Source organism: Peromyscus eremicus, chromosome 4, assembly GCF_949786415.1.
Source record: "Peromyscus eremicus chromosome 4, PerEre_H2_v1, whole genome shotgun sequence".
In the NCBI taxonomy this organism is placed as follows: Eukaryota; Metazoa; Chordata; class Mammalia; order Rodentia; family Cricetidae; genus Peromyscus; species Peromyscus eremicus.
Genome location: NC_081419.1, coordinates 125,144,535 through 125,166,962, shown reverse-complemented (window position 1 = coordinate 125,166,962; position 22,428 = coordinate 125,144,535). Strand labels below are relative to the sequence as shown.

At 40.2% G+C, this 22,428-nt stretch overlaps 1 protein-coding gene across 1 annotated transcript in view; it reads right to left on the bottom strand.

Annotated features, from left to right (window-relative positions):
- Positions 1-22,428, bottom strand: part of Csnk2a1 (casein kinase 2 alpha 1) — a 44,877-nt gene that overhangs the window by 4,206 nt on the left and 18,243 nt on the right. The window contains 9 exon segments of the mRNA XM_059261618.1: positions 664-764; positions 2,862-2,963; positions 5,535-5,645; positions 8,635-8,718; positions 10,888-10,947; positions 12,317-12,367; positions 12,890-12,991; positions 15,457-15,568; positions 19,888-20,097. Of these exon segments, the coding sequence (XP_059117601.1) occupies positions 664-764; positions 2,862-2,963; positions 5,535-5,645; positions 8,635-8,718; positions 10,888-10,947; positions 12,317-12,367; positions 12,890-12,991; positions 15,457-15,568; positions 19,888-19,988 (824 nt within the window). The 5' untranslated portion in view covers positions 19,989-20,097.

Here is a 22,428-nt window from a genome sequence, read left to right as displayed (position 1 = left end):
CCAAGGAGAAACCCGGGGCTTCCCCCTTTGAAGAATCACACTTCAGGTAACTTTTAGGTTGTTGAATGATAAATTTATAATTTATAATTTATACAAATAAACTTATGCAGCAGTCAGGTGGCTGAGCTAGCCAGTACTCCTCCCCTATCTTTATTCTTGACTAATTCTGACACTTAGCAGATAATAAATGCCTATGCTTCAGGAAGTCGGTCTTGTATGAAGTGGCCAGTGTACTCCTATTCTGTCTCATCAGCACTGCCAGGGAAGTGTCAGCAAATCAGTCTATGTCTCTGTTTAGAAAGTCCTGCCATTTAAGATGCAAATGCCACCAGAAGAGACTCCCATGTTTGATTGACTTATTCTTCTACTTAGACCTCACATTTACTGAAACTCCCTTCACAGGAACCTCCAACTATAATCTTCACACTCAAGACTTTTCTATGTGAATTTGGACAGATGGCCATTCAATCTGATGTTATCAAGTGTGCTCAAACAGCATCCTCAGCACCAGATCAGACATTTTACACTTCTGGTAAAGAGAACAAGGCAATTTCCAGGATCCAAAATGCCAAACCACAGACAGATTGTGTGTGTGTGTGTGTGTGTGTGTGTGTGTGTGTGTGTGTGTGTGTGTCTGAGAGAGAGAGAGAGAGAGAGACTTACCTGCCCAAGATATCGTTGAAACGTGGATCTAATTCAATGTTGTACTTGTCAATATAGTCATATAAATCTTCTGTTCCCAGAACCTTGGCTATCCTCACCAACTAATATTAAAGAAAAACAAAACCCACACCACAAGCATATCATCAAATAAGAACTAATAAATGAATTAAATAAAAGGTACTAATATGCCCTATAAATAAATGTTACCCCTTAATGATTAATTCAAATTTTGGTGTGTAGCAGTTATTTTCTATAAAATCCCTAAGTCCACTCAATGTGAAAATGTTAGAAAAAGCCAACTACTTTGCCTGTTTTTTTTTCTTCCCTTGAAAGCCCCCCTGATAGATAGTCTTTATGCCTCATCGCAACTAAAATGATGACGTCTCTTCTTTTCGAACTTGTCACACTTTTGTATTTACATTATTATAGTCAATTGCTTTTACTGCTGGATTTGCCTATAGACAGACAATGAGCTATTTGAAGGTATTCCTCTTCACCTCTATATCCCTTCAGTCCTGTATGGCACTTGACACAAAGCTGCAACTTCCCAGGGGTTGTCCTTAGTTAAAGGTATCTTAAAAGCAAAACACAAACAAAAAACTGCCCATTATGCTAAATGGCATAATGTGGCGACACACACCTTTAATCCCAGCACTGGGGGTGGGGGGGATGCCCTAGCAGAGGCAGGCATATTTGAGTTACAAGCCAACCAGGGCAACATAGAGATACCCTGTCTCAAAAAACAAAATAAAATGCTTACTATGCCCAAAGGGAACTAGGCACTGATACCTTCCTATTATCATTAGTTCTGTGGGTTCCTTGAATTTTAAGGGGCACGTATAACTAGTTCAAAGTAATCTACAGATTACTATTAACCTACATTTCTATTGATATATAAATATATACATCTAAACTCAATTTATATGGAGAAAATGACCACAGCACTATTAAATATAAGCCAACACATGGAAGAAAATATTTCTAAAAGAGATCTATTTTTATTTTATGTGTATGAGTGTTTTGTCTACATGTATGTCTATGTACCACACGCATGTCTGGAGCCCACAGAGGTCAAGAGGGAGTTAGATCATCTCGAACTGGAGTTATAACTGGTTATGAGCAATCACTTGGGTGTAGGAAACTGAACCCAGGTCCTATGCAAGCTCAACAAGTGGTCTTAACCACTCACCATCTCTCCAGCCTCATCTTTTTTTTTCCCTGGCTGACTTGGAACTCTCCTTGTAGACTAGGCTGTCCTCCAACTCAGAATGCCTCCGGAGCACTGGGATTAAAGGCGTGCACTATGCCTGGCTCCAGCCTCATTTTTTGAAAACTACTTAATGACCACCCCCCACCAAAAAAAATAAAAAAAGCAACCTTTTTTATGTATGAATGTGCACCACACATGTGCTGTACTCATGAAGATCAGAAGAGGACATCAGATCACCAGGAACTGGAATTACAGGTGGTTGTGAGCTAAGTGATGTGGGTGCTAAAAGCTGTACAAACCTGTACCCAGGTCATGTGCAAGAGCAGCAAACCCCTCTAAGCCACTAAGCTGTCTCTCCAGCCCCTGTACATGTTTTATAGAGCACTTTCACATGCACACTAAGAAAGAAGCAACAGAAAAATACTGAAAAGACAGGGTAGGGAGTGACATTCTGATGTCTAAAGGTTAAACTGGGCTGCTCTAAGGACCAGTAAACAAGTAGAGAATTCTCAGATACTGTGCATTATGAACTGGATTTGGAGGTGAGATTGGGGGTGAGGCAGAGTATGAGGCAACTGTACTTTACACTAAAAATATTTAAGTTTTTAAGACACGTTTACTCTATGTAGCTCTGACTGTCCTAGAACTTGCTGTGTAGACCAAGCTGGCCTTTAATTCACAAGATTTGCTGCCTTGTCCTCCTGAGTGCTGGGATTAAAGGTATGGGCTACCGTGTATGTGACAGGGGGAGGGGAATGACAGGACATGGACTCAGAGACCCACATGCCCACATACCCTTTGCCTCCCAGGTGCTAGGACTAAAGGAATGCAAAACCCAGGTGGGTTTTTAATTTTTAAACATTGTAACCCAGGCTGGTTTGAAGTTCACCTTGTAACCCAGATCCACTGAAGTTTCTTATGAGTTTGTAGATCTAGTCATCTTTATACTAGGTCAGTAAATTTCTTAATGGAAATAACAAGTTATTACCTGATCATAATTGTCATGTCCATGGAAAAATGGCTCCTTCCGGAAGATCATACTTGCCAGCATACAACCCAAGCTCCACATATCCAAACTATAATCATACATCTGCATTAAAGAAAACATTGTTATCATATGAATTCCCAGGCTTGTCATTTCCAGATACAAAACAGACATTTAAACAAGTATTTTAAAAATCACTTCACTCATAGTGAAACACCAATAACACACTCATGTACCCCTTTTCAGTCTTTGTATGGTTACTTTCACCCAGTTATTGGCTTGTTTTTTTTTTAGTACTGGGGATCAAACCTTGAGCCATGGGCATACTAGGCAATTGGTTTACCATTAGGCTACATACATTGTCAACCCTTCTTTCAATCCAGTTTTATTTCTCCCTAAAGACTTATTTTTAATTATGTGTATTTGTGTACAGGGTACAGGGTGAGTGGAGTATGCGCATGAGTGAAATTACCCACCCCCTCGATCAAGGGCACTGGATTTCCTAGAGCTGGAGTTATAGGTGGCTATGAGAACCTAACTTGGGTCTCCTACAAGAACAACATGTACTCTTAACTTCTGAGTCATCTCAGCACCTCAACTCAGTTTTAAAACAAATTGTAATACTACTCTGAACTGCTTTCTTCACTTGCATAAGAAAACCTGCAATTTTTACTATGTGAAGAAATCCAAGGATCCCCTTAAGAGAGAAGGCCTACCCAACCTAGTTACCTCTTTGAAACAGGGTACCTACCACTGCATAGCCTTGGCTATCCTAGAACTCACTATGCCTTCCTTACTGTACTTGAACTAAAAGGGAGCTGCCTGCCTCTGCCTCTTGAGTTCTGGGATTAAAAAGCATATACCATTACACGCCACCAAGACTGGCAAGGTTACATTCTTTAGAATTCTAGAGATGGAACTTTTAGGGTAGAGCCTGAAACTTTAAGGTATCTGATAACAGCTCAGAACCTCAGAAAGGATAGGTATGAAAAGTGTCTCCTAAGGAATTCTAAAATACTGGGTAAATCTTTTTTTCCCATTTGAAAATAAAAAACCAAAACCAAACTTATTTTGGGGCTAGAGAGACAGCTCAGTGGTTAAGAGCACTGCCTGTTCTTCCAGGGGCCCAGTCAGAGCCCAAGTACCCCATAGCAGCTCACAAAGACCTCTAAAGCTAGTTTCAGGGAATCCAATGCCCTCTTCCGACCTCCACAGGTACCAGGCACAAATGTGATAGTCAAGATTTACAATCAAGCAAAGCACTCATAAACATAAAATTAAATAAGTTTAAAATACACACACATACACACACACACATATACATTTAAAAAAAAAAGATTTTTGTTTTGTTTTAAAGATTTATTTATTATGTACACAGTGTTCTGCTTACATGCATGCTTGCGGGCTAGAAGAGGGCACCAGATCTCATTATGGATGGTTGTGAGCCACCATGTGGTTGCTGGGAATTGAACTCAGGACCTCTGGAAGAACAGCCAGTGCTCTTAACCGCTGAGCCATCTCTCCAGCACCTTTATTTTGTTTTTTAGAGACAGGGTTTCTCTGTGTAACAACCTTGGCTGTCCTAGAACTAACTCGCTTTGTAGACTAGGCTGACCTCAAACTCACAAAAATCCACCTGCCTCTGCCTCCCGAGTGCTGGGATTAAAGGTGTGCACCACCACTTCAAGGCTTTAAAAGACTGTAATTGTAATTATGCATGTTTTGCCTGTGTGTATGTATTGTCATGTTGTAATTGTATGTTTATGCATGTTTTGCCTGTATGTATGTATGTATGTATGTATGTATTGCCTATGTACCAGTGTTTGCAGAGGACAGAGTAACCAATTGTTGGGAGCCACATGTGAGTGCTAGGAATTGCACCCAGGTCCTCTGCAAGAGTAGCAAGTGCTCTTAACTTCTGAGCCATCTGTCCCATCTGCCTTTTTTCCATTTTGGGAACAAGGTCTTATATTGTAGCTCAAGGCAGATATCAATCTTGTGGCAATTCTTTTGCCTCAGCCTTCCAAGTACAAGGATATCAGTGTGAACCACCAAGTCTGGAATATGTGTGCGTGCGTGCGTACTATATATTTGAGGCTCAATTTAGGAGACCTACAGACTTTTCTTTCGTCCTTCTTTTTTTTTTTTTAAAAAAAAAACAATTTATTTTTATTTTATGTGCATTGGTGTTGTCTGCACATGTGTCTGTGTGAGGCTCTCAGATCTTGGAGTTACAGACAGTTGTGAGCTGCCATATGGGTGCTGGGAATTGAACCCGGGTCCTCTGGAAGAGCAGTCAGTGCCCTTAACCGCTGAGCCATCTCTGCAGCCCCCGTCCTTCTTTTTAAAAGAGTGTCTCATATAGTTCAGGCTGGCCTTGAACTCATCCTTCTGCCTCTATCTCCTAAGAGCTGGATTACAAGTTATGCACAACATACCTCCCGGGTCAAGAGAATCTCTTATTGGGTATCTCCTGGTTTTGTTTTGGTAAATTTAGGACCATAATTTAACATTACCATTACCACACACAAACAAAACAAGTTACAGAAGACTTTACCTAAAAAAGGACAGCTATGGATATAATAAATGGCTTACTTAAAGCACAAGCTGACATTTCTGCAAATTCTGCACAAAATCAGCACAGAAACTGCACCATACTTGCCATTCTCTGCTCACCTGATAATCTACAAGTAGCTCTGGACCTTTGAAGTATCGGGAAGCAACTCGGACATTATATTCTTGGCCAGGATGATAAAATTCAGCTAAGCCCCAGTCTATTAGCCTTAGCTGAAAGAAAAAAACAAAAACAAAAACAAACAAAAAAACCAACATGTCACATATAATTACAGCATCTTCAAACTATTCACTCTGACACTTGTCAGAACCTTGCAAAGCCGCTGCCTTTTCATTTTAGCTATTCCTCTACCCATGTGGTGAGCTTTCAACATGTCAGCACTCTGCCCAGGCCCTGTTCCCCATCTTCAGAGACGAGGTCTGCGAACAACGCAGGATGTGAAGATTCTCTTCCTCGACCTGATTTCCTTCTTCTCTTTCTTTCTCAGCTCTACACATGCTGCTGTCCTAGCATGCCACATTGTGATGTTACGAGTTTAATACACACATTGTTTTTCATCCATGGTTTCTGTCTAATTTCCATAATAACTATATTTTCTAAGTTTCTAAAATGATAAACATACTTTTTGGTACAGTTTTTGCCGCCTTCTTTGTGTGCTGGTCTTTGATCCTAGAGCTTCCTAGGTACTGAGCTCCATTCCTAGCCCGAGTTCTGGCACAGTGTAGGCCTCAGAGAGCAAATGCTCCCTTGTGTATTCATTTTGACCATTCCTCTTTCTCCTGAAGGTAAGCAATAGAAACTAAGTTTCTCTTTCCTACGCTAGATCACAGAAACTTGTATGAAAACCTGTTTTGGCAGATCATATATGAAGATACCCTTTCCAAATGGGTCTTGTATCATGTCTGGGAAGATTGTGAAAAGACCAGTCTTGCTTGTTTCCCACTGAGCCCACTACATGCTACTTAGCTGTTCTCACTTCATCACACTTATTACAATTAAAAAAAAAAACCACCGGGTAGAGCTCTAGGAGCTTCTGGACAGTTATGTGGCAGTTCCTGGAAGGCAGTGTGCTGGGAGATGGCATAGAAGCTCTGCACAACTCCCCACAAACCTTGTCCTCAGCATCTCTTCATCTGTTGTCGTTTGTAATATCATTCGAACAAATCAGTAAATCTACTTACCTAAATTCTGAAATGTTCTAGCAAATTGAACCAGAGAAGGATTTGTGTAAAAAAGTATTAACCAACTGTTCCAAAGTGCAGATAAAACAACCTGGGGCTTGTAGCCAGCATGTGAAAGGGAAGAAGGGGAAGCCTTAGGAATGTGATATGATGTCTAGGTAGTCAGTGCTACAACTGAATCAAATTAGAGGATATTATGCTGGTGTCTGCTCTAGAATTTCGCTTACTCAGGGAGAGAAATTCTTTTTCTTCTTGAAATACACTCATTTCTTACATTGTATTGCCGGGTCTATCCAGTAATCTCAAAGCTGTCACTTTTCCAATGGAACCATACAGTACATTCTTCTACACTGTGCTGGCTTGTTTTAGTTTAACTTGACACAAGTTAGAGTATTTTGGGAAGAAGAAACCTCAATTGAGAAAATGCCCCAACCAGACTGGCAGGCAGGCAGGCAAGCCTGTGTTGCACAATCTTGAATGGTAGGTAGCAGGCTGAGCAAGCCATGACCAAGCAAGGCTAGTAAGCAGTATTCCTCCATGGCCTCTACCTCAGGTCCTGTCCTCCACTTTCCCTTAGTGATGGACTGTGCTGTGGAACTATAACCCGAAATAAACCCTTCCCTACTCGAATTATTTTTGGCCATGGCTTTTTTTTTTTTTTTTTTTTTCCGACACAGGGTTTCTCTGTAGCTTTGCACCTTTCCTGGAACTCACTTGGCAGCCCAGGCTGGCCTTGAACTCACAGAGATCTGCCTGGCTCTGCCTCCCAAGTGCTGGGATTAAAGGCGTGCGCCACCACCGCCCGGCTGGTCATGGTTTTTAATCATAGCAATAGAAATTCTAACTAATTACAACATATCCCTTATCTAAAACTAAAGTATCTTCTATAATCTGTCACTGCCTAATCCCTGATCCCTCCATCCTTCCTTCCCTTTCTAAAACCTCTCTGAAACAGGGTCTCACTATGTAGAACCAAGCTGGCCTTGAACTCAAAACAATCTCCTGGCCCAGTCTCCAAAGTATTGAGACTGCTTGCATGATGGCTTTAGCTACCACACTTGACTGAAATGTAACCTCTGTTAGAGATAAGCATTTTTGTCTGCTTTGTTCATTCATATACCTCCAGCCTCAAAGAACCTATTACAAGGAATGTGTCGGAAAATGTATTAACTAGGCACCTAAATTCCCTAAGACTACAACAGTCATCACTGTGTAAGAGGTGGATTTGGGCAATTTAAAAATCTTAATGTCAGGGATGAGGAGATAGCCCAGTCAAAGTGCTTGCCATAAAAGGATATAAACCCGAGTTTTAACCTCAGCACACATACACAAAAACAACACCAGGCAAGGCAGCACAAATTTGTAATCCCAGCATTGGGGAAGTAATGACAGGTGGAACAACCTACGCAGCTCACTGGCTAGCCAGCTACCAAATTAGTGAGCCTCAGGTGCCAATAGAAATCCTGTCTCCAGCCGGGTTGTGGTGATGCACACCTTTAATTCCAGCACTCAAGAGGCAGAAGCAGGCAGATCTTTGTGAGTTCGAGGCCAGCCTGGTCAACAGAGCGAGATCCAAGAAAGGCGCAAAGCTACGCAAAAAATAAAAATAAAAAATAAAAAAAAAAATAAAAAAAAAAAAAAAAAAGAAATCCTGTCGCAAAAAAAAAAAAAAAAAAAATCCTGTCTCAAAAAAAAAAAAAAAACACCCAAAACAAACAAGCAAGCAAGCAAACAAACGCCAGAGATGTAGGACTCCAAAGGAAGAAAATCCAAAATTGAAACACATATATCTGAACACACACACATTTGTAGACTGCTTCTGTAGCATGCATGAGGCTTTGAGTTCAACCCCCAGTATCACATAAACTGGGCATGGAGGCTTAATTATTTCAATCAACTGCCAAGTATTTATCAAGTATCTAACAGGTACTAAAGCCTAAGATAGACAATAGGGATAAAGTGTTCAAAATGGACTGCTAACTCCATCATGTTTATAAAAGAAGTTTGACTATGACTTTACCTTTCTGTGCTCATGATCAATCATGACATTATGGGGTTTCACATCTCTGTGCATAATCCCCATGCTGTGGCAATAATCCAGGGCCTGCAAGAAAGGAAAAATTTCTTGCATGAGTCATTGTTTGAAGTTGTTCTTCTTCTAGCCTCACACCAATCCAGGGGATCAGGATTAGGACAGCCACTCTCAGCTATTCAAGACCTGGTTCACATAGTCAAATACACTCAGGGATCTAACAGTCAAGCTACAAAATCATCTCATCTCATCTCATCTCTCTTGGAAAAACAGGGTCTTGCTAATGTTGTAGCCCAGGCTACTCTTAAACTTCTGTCAACATGCCTGCCTCAGCCTCCTGAGTGCTGGGATGATAGATATATGCTGTTCTTCATTTCAGCATCCTTTCTCTTCAGAAAGAACCAAAGCGTACAGCAACTGCACAACTTCGTACCCAAAACCTAAATTATTCCTATAAACACATTCCCCTCTGAAGAAAATTAGCCTACCAACACTTTATTTAAAGAACAGTAATTTCTTCAGTAGCTGAGAGGGGGGAGTGTGAATCACCAGCTGCCTGCTTATTTGAGTGTTTTTTTTTTTTTTTTTTTTTTTTTTTTTTTAAGATTTATTTATTATATATAGAGTGTTCTGCTTGCATGTATGCCTGCATGCCAGAAGAGGGCACCAGATCTCATTATAGATGGTTGTGAGCCATCATGTGGTTGCTGGGAATTGAACTCTGGACCTCTGGAAGAGCAGCCTGTGCTCTTAACCTCTGAGCCATCTCTCCAGCCCATTTGAGTGTTTTATCTGCACAAAACTATGCCTATGTGTGTACATATCATCCATGGCTAGTCTCTTGCTGTAACAGCAGAGTTGAACAGCAGGACAAAGACTTTAGCTCTATAAAGAAATTTGTCAACTCCTGACCTAGGTCATCTAGTATATGAATCTCAATATAGTTCATAAGTTAAAGTGAATGGAGCAACACACCTTTGAGTTTGTCAATCCTGGCCTTTAGTCAACCAATGCCATTAGCTAAGTTCTTGTTTTTCCTGAAGGACAACCTGGGATTCTAGTTTGCAGGACTGGGCAAATATATCTACAGCTTTACGTCCTGCTTTCCACTTGAGCCAATGGAAGATCAGATGTCTCTGCAGGTATAATCTTTTGATGCTATTTTTTGGGGGGGAGGGAGAGGAGAAACAGTGTTTCACTATGTAACTCTGGCTGGCCTAGAACTCACTATATAGACCGGACTGGCCTCAAAACCACAGAGATCTGCTTGCCTCTGCCTCCTAAGTGCTGGGATCAACAGCATGTACAAACATGCCTACCTTTCTTTTGATACTTTTAAATCTAAAACAGCTGGCATATTAACCCATGATTAATAAGAAACTTTAGCCAACTCTAAGCAGGTCTTTCCTTATAAAGCTGACCTTGTAACTACTGCGTGGCAAGATAATTTGTGATCTCACTTTAGAAATCAAAGTCCACTAGTAGTCAGCAATCTATAAGAAGAAATTAACAGTCCTTAGAACAATAACCCTCTGAGGGCGGAGTTCAATAATCTTTTTTTAATCTTGTTTGTTTCTTGATAGTCTCACTCTGTAGCCCAGGCTGGCCCCGAACATGTGGCAGTCCTCATACTGGGATTACAGGAAGGCCTGCACCTCCAGGCCAGCATCATTTGTTGAATCCTAAGTAAAATAAAGTATATCAGCAGCCAGTGCATTAAAAAAAAAAAAAAAAAAAAAAAAAAAAGAGTTGTTTTCACACTGTCATTTCCACTCCCAGTTTTCTTTAAGGCATTCTAGGGCTGGGGATACAGCTAATTGGTAAAGTACCTGTTTGGCATGCATCACAGAATAAAAACTGTGGGGAAAAAAAAAAAGGCATTCCAAAGTTGGGTGCGGTGGGTCATAACTGTGAGTCCCAGAATGTGGGAGGCTAGGGCAGGAAGATCATCAAGAGAGGCCACCCTGGACTGGACTGTCTTGTAAGTTGTAGGCCAGCCTTGCTTAAGAGACCCTGTTGCATAAAACCCACACGTTCTAATTATAAGTTCTATTGCACCCCATTTCATTACCAAGACTTTACCCAAGGGTCTAATACTAAACACAATTTACAACTACTGCTGAAGCTCCCTGATTTGAGTACACATTACAAAGTTAATCCCCTGGTTCTTCTACCATCAAATCAAACTTTTTGACAAAGCAAAGACCAATTTAAAAATACTTAGCACCTACAGTTACTTACTTTTAGAATTTCATACATGTAAAATCGAATGTCATAGTCTGTTAATGTCTGGTACAATTGCTGTTAAAGAAAAATGAAATTATTTAAGCTATAAAGCAATGCTAAGATGACAATTTTCTCATCCTAATTAATAGTAATTTCAACTAAGAAATGGCTCATTAAGATTTGTTTTTCAAATGTTCTCTACCTCTCCACCAAAAATTCACTTTCAAGAGACTCTTGGAGTCTTCATCTCTACATGAAAAGGTAAAGAATAACATAACACATATTGAAGCTATAATGGAATGTTGGAACCTACTTACACATATGATTGACACAACATGCACTGATACACTTTTACAACCTAGGGTTTTCTTTTTCATTTGCCTTCTCACTCTCTTCAAAGGCATTTTGGTAGACAACCTCCGTAGTAGTGAAATGTCCCTTCTTGTGCCTGCACACTTGGTACTATCATCACCAGTGGGTACGAAAATGTGAAGAAAGATTTACTGAGCCAATTGAACAGAACCATTCTAGTCTCTGGTGACTATACACTCTGCAAACATCTGCAATATAACTTTTCCAGTTTCTCAAAAGGCTGCAAATTATTACATCTAATTACCTTTAAATGGTGAGTGGCATTCTCTGACAGTTTGAGTTTATCATTCTGATTCTAAAATATCTAAAACAGTTTCTCTTTTCTCTCTTTTTTCAAGCAAATTAAACCATCTGTTTAGTGATAGTAACACTCCTGATACTGGCCCTAGACAAAGGCCAGTCCAACTCTATTAAATGTGAACTTGAGGAAAGCATTACATTCTTCAGTTATACCGGAATAGAGAACTGTTTGAATAAGTAGGCCACTCGAGAATCTGCATTCAGAGATATGTATTGTACATGGTTGTGTTACAGTAAAATCTTACATGACCTTTTCTCATTATCTTTTATGATCCATACCCCAGGGGAGGGAGTACAGCTCAATGATAGCTGAATTACCAGGCACTTTAAACTTTCAAGACCTAGGTTCAATATCCAACAGAATGAGAATAAGGAAACAGAGTAATAGCCTAAAGTTCCTAAGATCTGAAGGAATTTGCATGTAGTCCCTACTATTATAGAAACAATTTATTCTTTCTTGAACTTCGCTGCCTAAAGTCAACATGTACTGTCACCTTGACTAGTCTGGACAACAGTAGAAACTGTTAAATCAATGATAAATGTGGTAAGATGTAAATGTACTCACTAGTTATTCAAAGAGCACTAAACAAATACAAACATAAACTATCCAGACATGGAAAACAGACACTACTTTTAGCACTGATCAATCTAGGGGCAAAACACTCTTTTTAAAACAAGCAAAAAGCAGGCTCTTTTTACACTGTCATGCCCAAAAGACTTTCTGTATGATCTAAAAATCTAGTAGTTTGAAATGGTTTCTTATGGATGATACCTTGAAGTCTGTGTTGTTTACATGTTCAAAAACCAAGGCGGGCGTTCGTGACTAAGGGAAGAAAAAGAAAAGATATTAGTACTGTCCCTGGCAGCTTTAGTTTTCAGCTTGTGGCCTTTGTGTGGGAAATGTGGCAGTCTTTGCTGCAGTAGTAAGAAAATGTGTCCACTCTGATCATTAGCACACTTAGGTTATTTTTGGAAGGATTTTGAAGAAATCTCCCAAGGCTCTAGGAGACCCAACAATATTTCTATTACCCACCAGCTCTAGGCCTAGGTTTGCAGACTGGATTTACACATTTGGTTTTTAGTGTTATCAATCTCCTAGGCTAGAATAACAGACTTGTGTGTGTGTGTGTGTGTGTGTGTGTGTGTGTGTGTGTGTATAAAATGTATTTGTATGTTTTAAGTCTCTTCTTTCATAGCAGGACCTAAGCTGGTTAAACATGTAACTTATTTAGAACATTTAAAGTAATATTTAATGGTGAGGTAGTGAAAACAGAACTAAGTAAGTTGTATTGGGGCCCAACACCACCTGAGCCCTGCTCGCCTTGCTAACAACTACTGTACTTACCACAGGGTCTTTTACAATGTCTGCAAGTGTGATAATGTTGGGACCGCCTCTCAAATTCTCCAAAATCTTTATTTCACGTTTAATTTTCTTCTTTTTTACTGGCTGAAATGGTAAAAGTATATTAGCACACACACACACAAAAGTATTTCTGAGTACATCTCACAGTTACTGTAACAAAAACAGCTTCTATATGAGCTTCCTGGAGAAAGGAAATGTACAGACTTCTCAGAACCCCTTCTCCCAGCACTATCAGGCACTCTGCAGGTACTTAAAAGTATCTATTCAAAGACCAGATATCCACAGAATTATCATTTAGTTTCAATTTATTTGCAGCATGTCACACTTTAAAACCTTGTTAAGCCACCATTTAAAATGGCAACACAGTAGATCTTTTTAAACAAAAAAAAATCTTTTAATGGGGCCAGAGAGGTGGCTCAGCCTTTAATGGCACTTGTCACCACCACTGCTGTGCTGATCCTGAGAGTCATCCTAAGTCCATATGATGGAAGGCAAAAATCAATTCTTCCAAGTTGTCTTCTGATCCCCGAAGACCCACAAAATAAGTAAATAATGTTAAAATAAAGCTTTTAATGCATTAGAAAAAGGGGGGATCTTTTTCATTCCTTCCTGCACAGTCTTCCTATAGGCCAGGTGGCTTCAAATTCATACCAATATTCCTGCTTTGCGTCTTGAATATACTTTAAAGGAATGCAATTTCTTTTAAAATGGCTAATAGCTAGAACTAATAGTTTTTGTGTTTTTAGATGTGTGTGTGCTTTTGTTTTGCCTGTGGACTACCATTAAAAAATTTGTGAGATGCCGGGCGATCATGGCACATGCCTTTAATCCCAGCACTCAGGAGGCAGAGGCAGTTGGATCTCTGTGAGTTCAAGGCCAGCCTGGTCTACCAAAATTTGTGAGACAAGAAAAATGCTACAAAAGAAAAGTGTTTGGGAATTTCTGCTTCTTAGTAGCAACAGACACTTCTGTGGCAAGGAATGATGAGCTGAGTCCCCAGTATAATGTAGCACAGCAGGCAGTGCATTAATCAACAGAAGTTGCATATTGACACCCACTGGCTAAATCTGACTTATGTAATATTTCAAAAACCTTAAGCAAAAATTCATTTATTTTTAAAATGTTATGTGTAGGGTGTTTTGCCTGCATGTGTGTCTGTGTACCACGTGTGTGCCTGATGTCCTCAGAGGTCCTAAGAGGGCATCAGATTCTCTGAAGAGCAGTCAGTGCCCTCAACCACTGAGTCATCTCTCCAGTCTTCCAGAGTCAACATTTAAAATATCAGATTATGTAAATATTGTTTCCTAAATTCTCTTTGCAAAAGAAAGCATAATAGACACTAGACTTGCACTGCTACATGGCACTAGTCAGCTGCAGCTAAGAAGCAACCACCTCCTTTTCTTTTGTTGGGGAGGGTGTGCACTGGTGCATGTGCATGGATACATGTGTGTCAATACTCAATTGCTTCTCCACTACATTTGTTACAAATGTTATATAACATTTATTTACTTTTAATTAAGTTCGAAGCACAACACAGGGAGAGTTGAACCATGTGGGTTCTAGAGACTAAACTGAGGTTGTCAGTTTTGGCAGCAAGCATCTTTACCTATTGAGCCATCTTGCTGGTGCTCTACCTTACACTTTGAGACAGGGTCTTTTTATCTTCTCTCATTAAATCTAAAGCTTACTGAGTGATTAGCCTGCCTGGCCAGAAAGTCTCGGACATACTCAAGCCTCTAAGTTTCCAGTACTGGAATTACAGGCACGCACAGCCATGTCTGGCTTTTTAGGTGGTTACTAGAGATCTGAACCCAGGTCCTCAGACTTGCACAGCCAACACTTTACTGAGTAATGTTCCCAGCTGTTATTTTGTTTCTTTCTCCGTTTTTGCAGCATTAGGAAACAAACCCAAGACCTGATGCACTTTAAGCAAGCATTCTACCACTGAGTCACATGCCTAGACCATTTCTTTTTCTGATGAAGCATGTGCTCCCAGGCTTGTCTTAGTCCCTACCACTCACATAGAAGTGGAGATGGTGATACCACATCAGGTTCACCTGCTTGCTTCCTTATTCTTACAAAACAAAGGTAATGATTTGCTTATTAGAAACAAAAGCATAAAACAAACTGAAATGGATATTAGGTAAGACTTGGGAAAGAGGAGCCTCTTTGGCCACATTCTAACCATCTCTTGTGTTGCTTTAGGTCTGATCTGGCAAGCTAATATTGGGTGTTCTGTTGACTTCAGAGAATAAGAGGCAGGCTATATTACTGGGGAAAAAAAAAATCTTTCAAGTAACATGTATAAAAAGGCATCTTGCCAGACGGTGGTGGCTCACGCCTTTAATCCCAGCACTCGGGAGGCAGAGCCAGGTGGATCTCTGTGAGTTCGAGGCCAGCCTGGGCTACCAAGTGAGTCCCAGGAAAGGCACGAAACTACACAGAGAAACCCTGTCTCGAAAAACCAAAAAAAAAAAAAAAAAAGTCATCTATATGGATAGATGCCACATTCCAAATAAGTCTGACATTATTTCTCCTCTTGTACTCACCTTGAGAATTTTAACAACAACTTTTTCATTATTTGTGATGTTGATGGCTTCAAACACTTCACTGTATTTGCCCCTGCCTAATTTTCGAACAAGCTGATAGTCATCTTGATTTCTGTGGATAAAAACAAAGTGACAATGATTTCAAAATATCAAATTTTCAACTTGTAAAGCTCTATTTTTGCCAGGCATGGTGGAACATGCTTATAAGTCCAGCACTTGGCAGGTGAACACAGGAAGATCTGCATTCAAAGTCATCCTGGGCTATTTACAGAAAGCTTATTGAAGAAAGGAAGAGAAGCAACACACACACACACACACACACACACACACACACACACACACACACACACAGGAAAAGAGAAATAAAGAGATAGACAACTCTTATTACCAGCAGAAGTAATACAAGTAAGAGATACTTCAAATGTTAAATTAAAAAACAAATCTGGGCCAATTAAAACTATGTATGTAGCAAATAGGAAAGAATTTGGGGATATGACTCAACTGATAGTGCTGACCTAGCAAACACATGGCCCTGGGTTCAAGCCCCAGAACCATGTAAACCAGACATGGTACACACTTATATTCTTAGCATTCAGGAGGTAAAAACAAGTGGATTGAAGTTCAAGGTCATCCTCAACTACATAGTTCAAAGCTAGCCTGGGTTGCATAAGATTCTGTCTCAATAAACATTAAAAAGAAACAGAATAATAATAATTATTATTATCATCATTTGTTGTTTTTTTTTTCGAGACAGAGTTTCTCTGTGTAGCTTTGGAGCCTGTCCTGGAACTCACTCTGTAGACCAGGCTGGCTCCACAGAGATCCTCCTGCCTCTGCCTCCTGAGTGCTGGGATTAAAGGTGTGTGCCACCACCACCCAGCTGAAAAAGAATTATTATTATTAAGCTTTTTTCAAATATTATTTCAAATCTCCAACTCTTCATGATCTAATGGGACAGTACACATAGTTAGTTTGTACTGAGATTTAAATATATGTTTGTTTCCAAAAGCAAGCTACTTCCCCTTCAGTAACTGATTTGTATATAGTCTTGCTTCATACTAGCTGGTCCAATATTGGCACTGAACTCAACAAATGATCTAAGACTATTACAGTTCAACTATACCTGGTAGCAGCCCTTTCTTATCAAGCCTCTTTGTCTACAAGTAGATTCCAAATATGTATGTTTGATCTTTCAACTGTCCTTCAGGACAAGACCTGACATTTAATAAAGCTTGCAACCACATCAGAAATAGTGAACCTGCTGAGGAATAATCCTTTTGTACATTGTAAAGACTTGTCACTTCAATTTGTTTAATGAAACACTGATTGGCCAACAGTACGAAAAGTACAGGTGGGGCAATCAAACTGAGGATGCTGGGAAGAAGGGCAGAGTCAGAGAATCGTCAGCAGACTCAGGAGAAGCAAGATGGGCATGCCGTGCTAAGAGAAGGTACCAAGCCACGTGGCAAAGTGTAGATAAGAAATGTGGGTTAGGCCGGGCGGTGGTGGCGCACGCCTTTAATCCCAGCACTCGGGAGGCAGAGCCAGGCGGATCTCTGTGAGTTCGAGGCCAGCCTGGGCTACCAAGTGAGTTCCAGGAAAGGCGCAAAGCTACACAGAGAAACCCTGTCTCGAAAAACCAAAAAAAAAAAACAAAAAACAAAAAACAAAAAAAAAAAAAAAAAAAAAAAGAAATGTGGGTTAATTTAAATGTAAGAGTTAGCTAGTAACAAGCCTGATCTATTGGCCGAGCATTTATAATTAATATATAAGTCTCTGTGTCAGTTATTTGGGAGCAGGCAGTTGGGACAGGAAAACTCTGCCTACGGAACCAGAAGTTCCATGTTTACCCACACTCTGCTAACTAATAAGGACATTAGAGGTCATAGGCAGAGTAAAGAATAAGGCAGATGTTAATACTTTTCCTCATCCCCTGCTGCCTACATGAGGCCCTTGCTCTAACCAACAATAAACACAGTTCCTTCAGGAGGTCTGGCTGGTTACAGGGGTCTACAAATGTAATCCCAGGACTTAGGAGGCTCAGGAAGGGGCCTGGCAAGACTGGTCTATAAAATGAAAGCTTGCCGCAAAAATAATCAAGCAAGCAACAACAAACCAGTAAGGCCCAATTCTACCAGGTATGGTAATGTATGCCTATACCTAGTTATTTGGGAGGCTGAGGCAGGAGGATCACAAATTTTGGGCCTGCTTGGGCCACAGAGTGAATTCAAGGCTAGCCTGTTTAACTTACAGAAACTTTATCTCAAAAGAAAAAAATGAAGTGGAGCTGGTGGCACATGCCTGTAATATCAAATCCCAACACCTGGGAGGTAAAGGCAGGAGGATCAGGAGTTCAAGCTCATCCTTAGTGAATGAGAATCTATCCCCAAAATACCAAAAAATAAAAAAATTAAAAAGAAGCTGGAGAGATGAATTAGTGGTTAAGAGCACTTCTTCTTACAGAGGACCCAGCTTCAGCTCCCAGCACCCACATGGTGGCTCATGACCATTTATAACTCTAGTTTCAGGGGATTTGATCTCCTCTCCTGATCTCTGAGGGTACCATGCAAAACATTTATACATATCAAATAAGTAAATCTTAAATAAATATGGGCTGGCAAGATGGCTTAGAAGGCAAAGGCCCTTGCTAGTAGGCCTGAGTTCAAACTCTGGTCCCATACTGTGCATGGAAAGAACCAACTCCCAAATTTTTCTTTGGCACATGTGGTATATGCAGCCTCCCCATCAAATAAATAAACTGCAATAATTTTTAAAACCCCCCAAAATAAAACAAAAAGATCAGTTAACACTCTACCATGCATGAATCCCTGATGCATAACCCAAAATGTGCTGCTACACACCTGAATCCCAGCTCCAGAGAGCTGGAGGCATAGGGATTAGAAGTTCAATGTCATCCTGGGCTAAACAGCAAATTTGAGGCTACTCTGAACTACATGAAGCCCTATGTCACGAAAAAAAAAAAAAAAGAAAAAAAGCCTGGGGCTATACCTCAGCAGTTGAGTACCTATCTACAATCTACAAGGTCCTAGGTTTAATGCTAAGTAATAGGGGGAAGAGAGCTAAATTCCACTTATTCTTATAATACAGTATATGCCATTATCAGCCATTCATTTTCTCAAGCAGTTGAAAGGAGAAAGAAAAGACATACTGAACTAAGAACAATGGACAATATTTTAATACTATCAGATCTTTTTCTGTTCATTGAGTTCTCTTATACAAGGGCATATAAACTAATACAAGCAAGCACCATGTAAACATTCAAAGCAGCTCTGTAATATCATTTCAGCAGAGTTATGACAGCATTTGGTTTTTTAAGATAAGACTCTAAGATTTCTACAATAAACACAGATAGTACCTAGAGTTCAAAGTCTATGATAATACAGAATTGTTAAGATTATCAGTAGTGATAACATTTATAGGTTTGTACTATAGTTCTTAATGGTATTTCTAAGCCAAGAGTGTCTCCTTATATGCAGAAAAATTGCTTGCTGTTAAATATCACAGCATACCAGAATGGAACCATACCCTATGACAGTTCAAGGAGATAGTTTTAACCACTTACAGACTACAGAAAGTCATATGGAATTAGATATAAAATGCCATACATGGGAGTTAATTTTTGTTTTTGAAAGGTTTTACACTACATAACCCAGGTTTGACCTCCAATTCAAGGTCATCTGGCCTTTTCAAACTGCTTTATTTTGTACTTAACTATCAAAATGCTTTTTATCACAAAACTGACAAAACTCTCCAATTAAATGCCATGTTCAGACAGGAAATGCAAATGTTCAAATGAGCCTCTCATGGGTAACTATGAGGGTAAACATGGTTGTTGAAGGAAGCTAAAGCTCTTAAGGATAGACCTGGGCTGCATTCCATGATGCATATAACTAGGGTCATGTAAAGGATAAAGGGTAAATCCTGCTTCTCATCCAAAAGAAGTTTCTGTTTCTAGAGAACTATTTCTTCTTTTACAATCACCATGGGATAGAACTCTGACCCCCAAAATACCTTAAGTAATTAAGTTTGGTGATTTCAAAGTCTCTCAAGTACTTCAAAATGTCTCACCTATTTTCAGTGCTAGCTTTTAACTCAGAAGCCCAGGCAAGCCCTAACCTTAAGCTTAAAGCTTGAAAGCAAGCTGACAGGTAAGTCTTTCTTAGTACCCTCATGCACAAAATATATAAGCCAGAGAAGGAATCACAATGACTCTGAGACTGCAAACCCAGAAACTGAGCTTGCCAAATCACCAACCTGCTATGTAATAAACTTGTAGCCCCAAGAACACAAGCTCAGCTTTGTCCTTGAGCTTTGGAGGGGTCAGGGAACGCTTGCTAACATGAATTACTCAACAAATCTACAAGATACAGCACTGTGGGTGAGTACAGTGAAGTAAATGGAAATAATTACCCCCATTCCACCACATGTGACTCATAATCCCAATATTCTCGGGGTCTGTGCGTGTTAACATCTGTGTAAACTCTGGCCCTGCTTGGCACGGGTCCCGACATGTCAGACAGGTTGGCGGACAAAGCTGAACTTGATGTTTGAAGATCTGGCAGTCACTGTGTTCAGAGACAGATGTGGGTAAGACCTTGTTTCAGACCTATTTTCTTCAAACTGCAGAAAAAAAAAATGGAGAAAGACAAATTACTTTTCTCAAAGTATTTTGGAGGAAAACCATTTTACTAATAATAATGATTTCAAATGTACCTCTATGCTAAAATATCCTAGTCGTGCTAAAACTGATACTTATTTTGCAAAGTAGCCTGTAATCCAAAGGCAATGTTTGGATATTCTTTGTAAGATAAAAATAGCACTGAGGGTAGATACAACAACACTGTCACTGTTTACAAAGGCATGCTAAAACAATCTAGAATGGGGAGAAAGCCACCAATTATCAATTGATTCTAACATCTGACAGAACTAGGGAAAAATAGCTCATATACCTTCAATATTATCTTATGTTGACCCTAGTCATTTGGAAGATCTTATAGAATAATTAGCAGGCACATAACATTAAGATATACTTGATTTTCGATGGGCAGTGGTGGTGCAGGCCTTTAAACTCAACATTCAGGAGGCAGAGGCAGTCAGATCTTTGTGAGTTTAAGGCCAGCCTGGTCTACAGAACTAGTTCCAGGACAGCCAGGGCTACACAGAGAAACCCTGTCTTGAAAACAAAACAAAACAAAACAAAAACAAAAACAAAAACAAAAAAGCCAAACAAAACACAAAAGTTTGAGTAATGTGGTCAGACTACTGACTCCTCATGCAGGGCTACAATTGAAAAAAAAGCCACCTTGTGAGGTAGTACCTAAGTACTGCCGCAGAGAAGCAGTAACATCTGTGGAAAACTCAGGGAAAGGACATTTGTACTTGCTCACCTCATTGTAAATTCAAAGATCAAAATGCAGTCAAACAAGGGCCAAGATTATAGCTCAGTAAAGAGCTTGCACAGCATCTGCAAGACCTTAAATTCAGTTCCTGGTACCACAAAACCAGAAAAAGAAAACAAGCCTGATCTTAGTCAAACAAACTTGCCTTTTCTTCCAGTGGCACTAGGCCAGCATGGTGGCACATTAGGCAGATTGCTGAGGAGTCCAAGGTTACCCTGGTCTATAGAACTAGTTCCAAGACAGCCAGAGAGACAAAGAGAAACCCTGTCTTGAAAAACAACCTCTCCCCTTAAAAAAAAAAAGTGGCACTAGGGGTGGTCCTAGCAGTTAAACCCAGGGCTTTGAATATGCTGGGCACATTCTACTCCTTGGTTTTCTCTCTGAGTCTTCTCAATTATACTCAAAAGTGGAAAGAAAATAGGACCCAAGGAAATAAGCAAGCAAGAAGTCTGAAAGACCTTTGTTAGTCCCTGAAGATTAAAATTTTGTTCTAATGTAAGCCAAAGCCAAGAGTCCCATCTTGTAAGGTAGGTAGTCTAGTAGGTGATGCCCTCGGTAAGAACCCGGGACTCTGAAGACACTTAGGCTGAGAGTGAACACAGAGAAGACCAAGTGAAGAAATAAAGCTGTACTGGAAGTTTTATCACATCTCAACTTATTTTAAGGTAGCCTCTGGAAACCTGACAAGCAAGGTCAAGAGAGAGGAGAAAGGGAGGGAAGGAGTGGGGGGACAGTAACACGGGGGGGGGGGGGGGGGGGGGGGATGTCTTGCTATGTGTCTCAATAACTCCTATACAGGAAGGGAGATCTGAAACTCAGTTGGTAGAATGCTTCTTTAGAAGGCACAAAGCAACACATAAAGCCAGGTTTACTGGCTCCCACCTATACCTATAACCCCAGTATCTGGGAAGAGGAAGCAGGAAAATTAGAAGCTCAAGGTCAGGGGCTGGAGAGATGATGGATAGCTTGGTTGATAAGCCCCAAGTTCCATTCCCAGCATTCACATGACAACTCACAACCATTTGTAGCTCCAGTTTCAGTGCCCTCTTTTGACCTGAGGGGCACTGTATGCATGTGGTACAGAGAAGAGACATACATCAGTCAAAACACCCAAAGAAATTAAAACAAAACAAAAAATTCTTAAAGAGGACCCAGGTTTGGTTCCCAGCACCCATCTGTAACCATTTGTAACTCCAGTTCTGGGGGAATCTGAACACCCTCTTCTGGCCTCCACAGGCACTACATGCACATGGTACACATACATACACTCAGAGAAAACACAAGCATAAAACAAAAATAATCTTATTTTTACTTTCTTTTTGAGACAGGATTACTTCCTGGCCATCCTGGAACTCACTGTATAGATAAGGCTGGCCTCAAACTCAGAGATTCACCTACCTCTGCTCCCTGCCCCAAATACTGGGAGTAAAGACGTGAGTCACCAAACCTGGCTAGAAATAAAACTTAAACAAACAAACCACCATTGGCTACATAGTGAATTTGAGGTCAATATGGGTTCCACGAGACACTGCCTCAAATTTAAAAAGTTAAT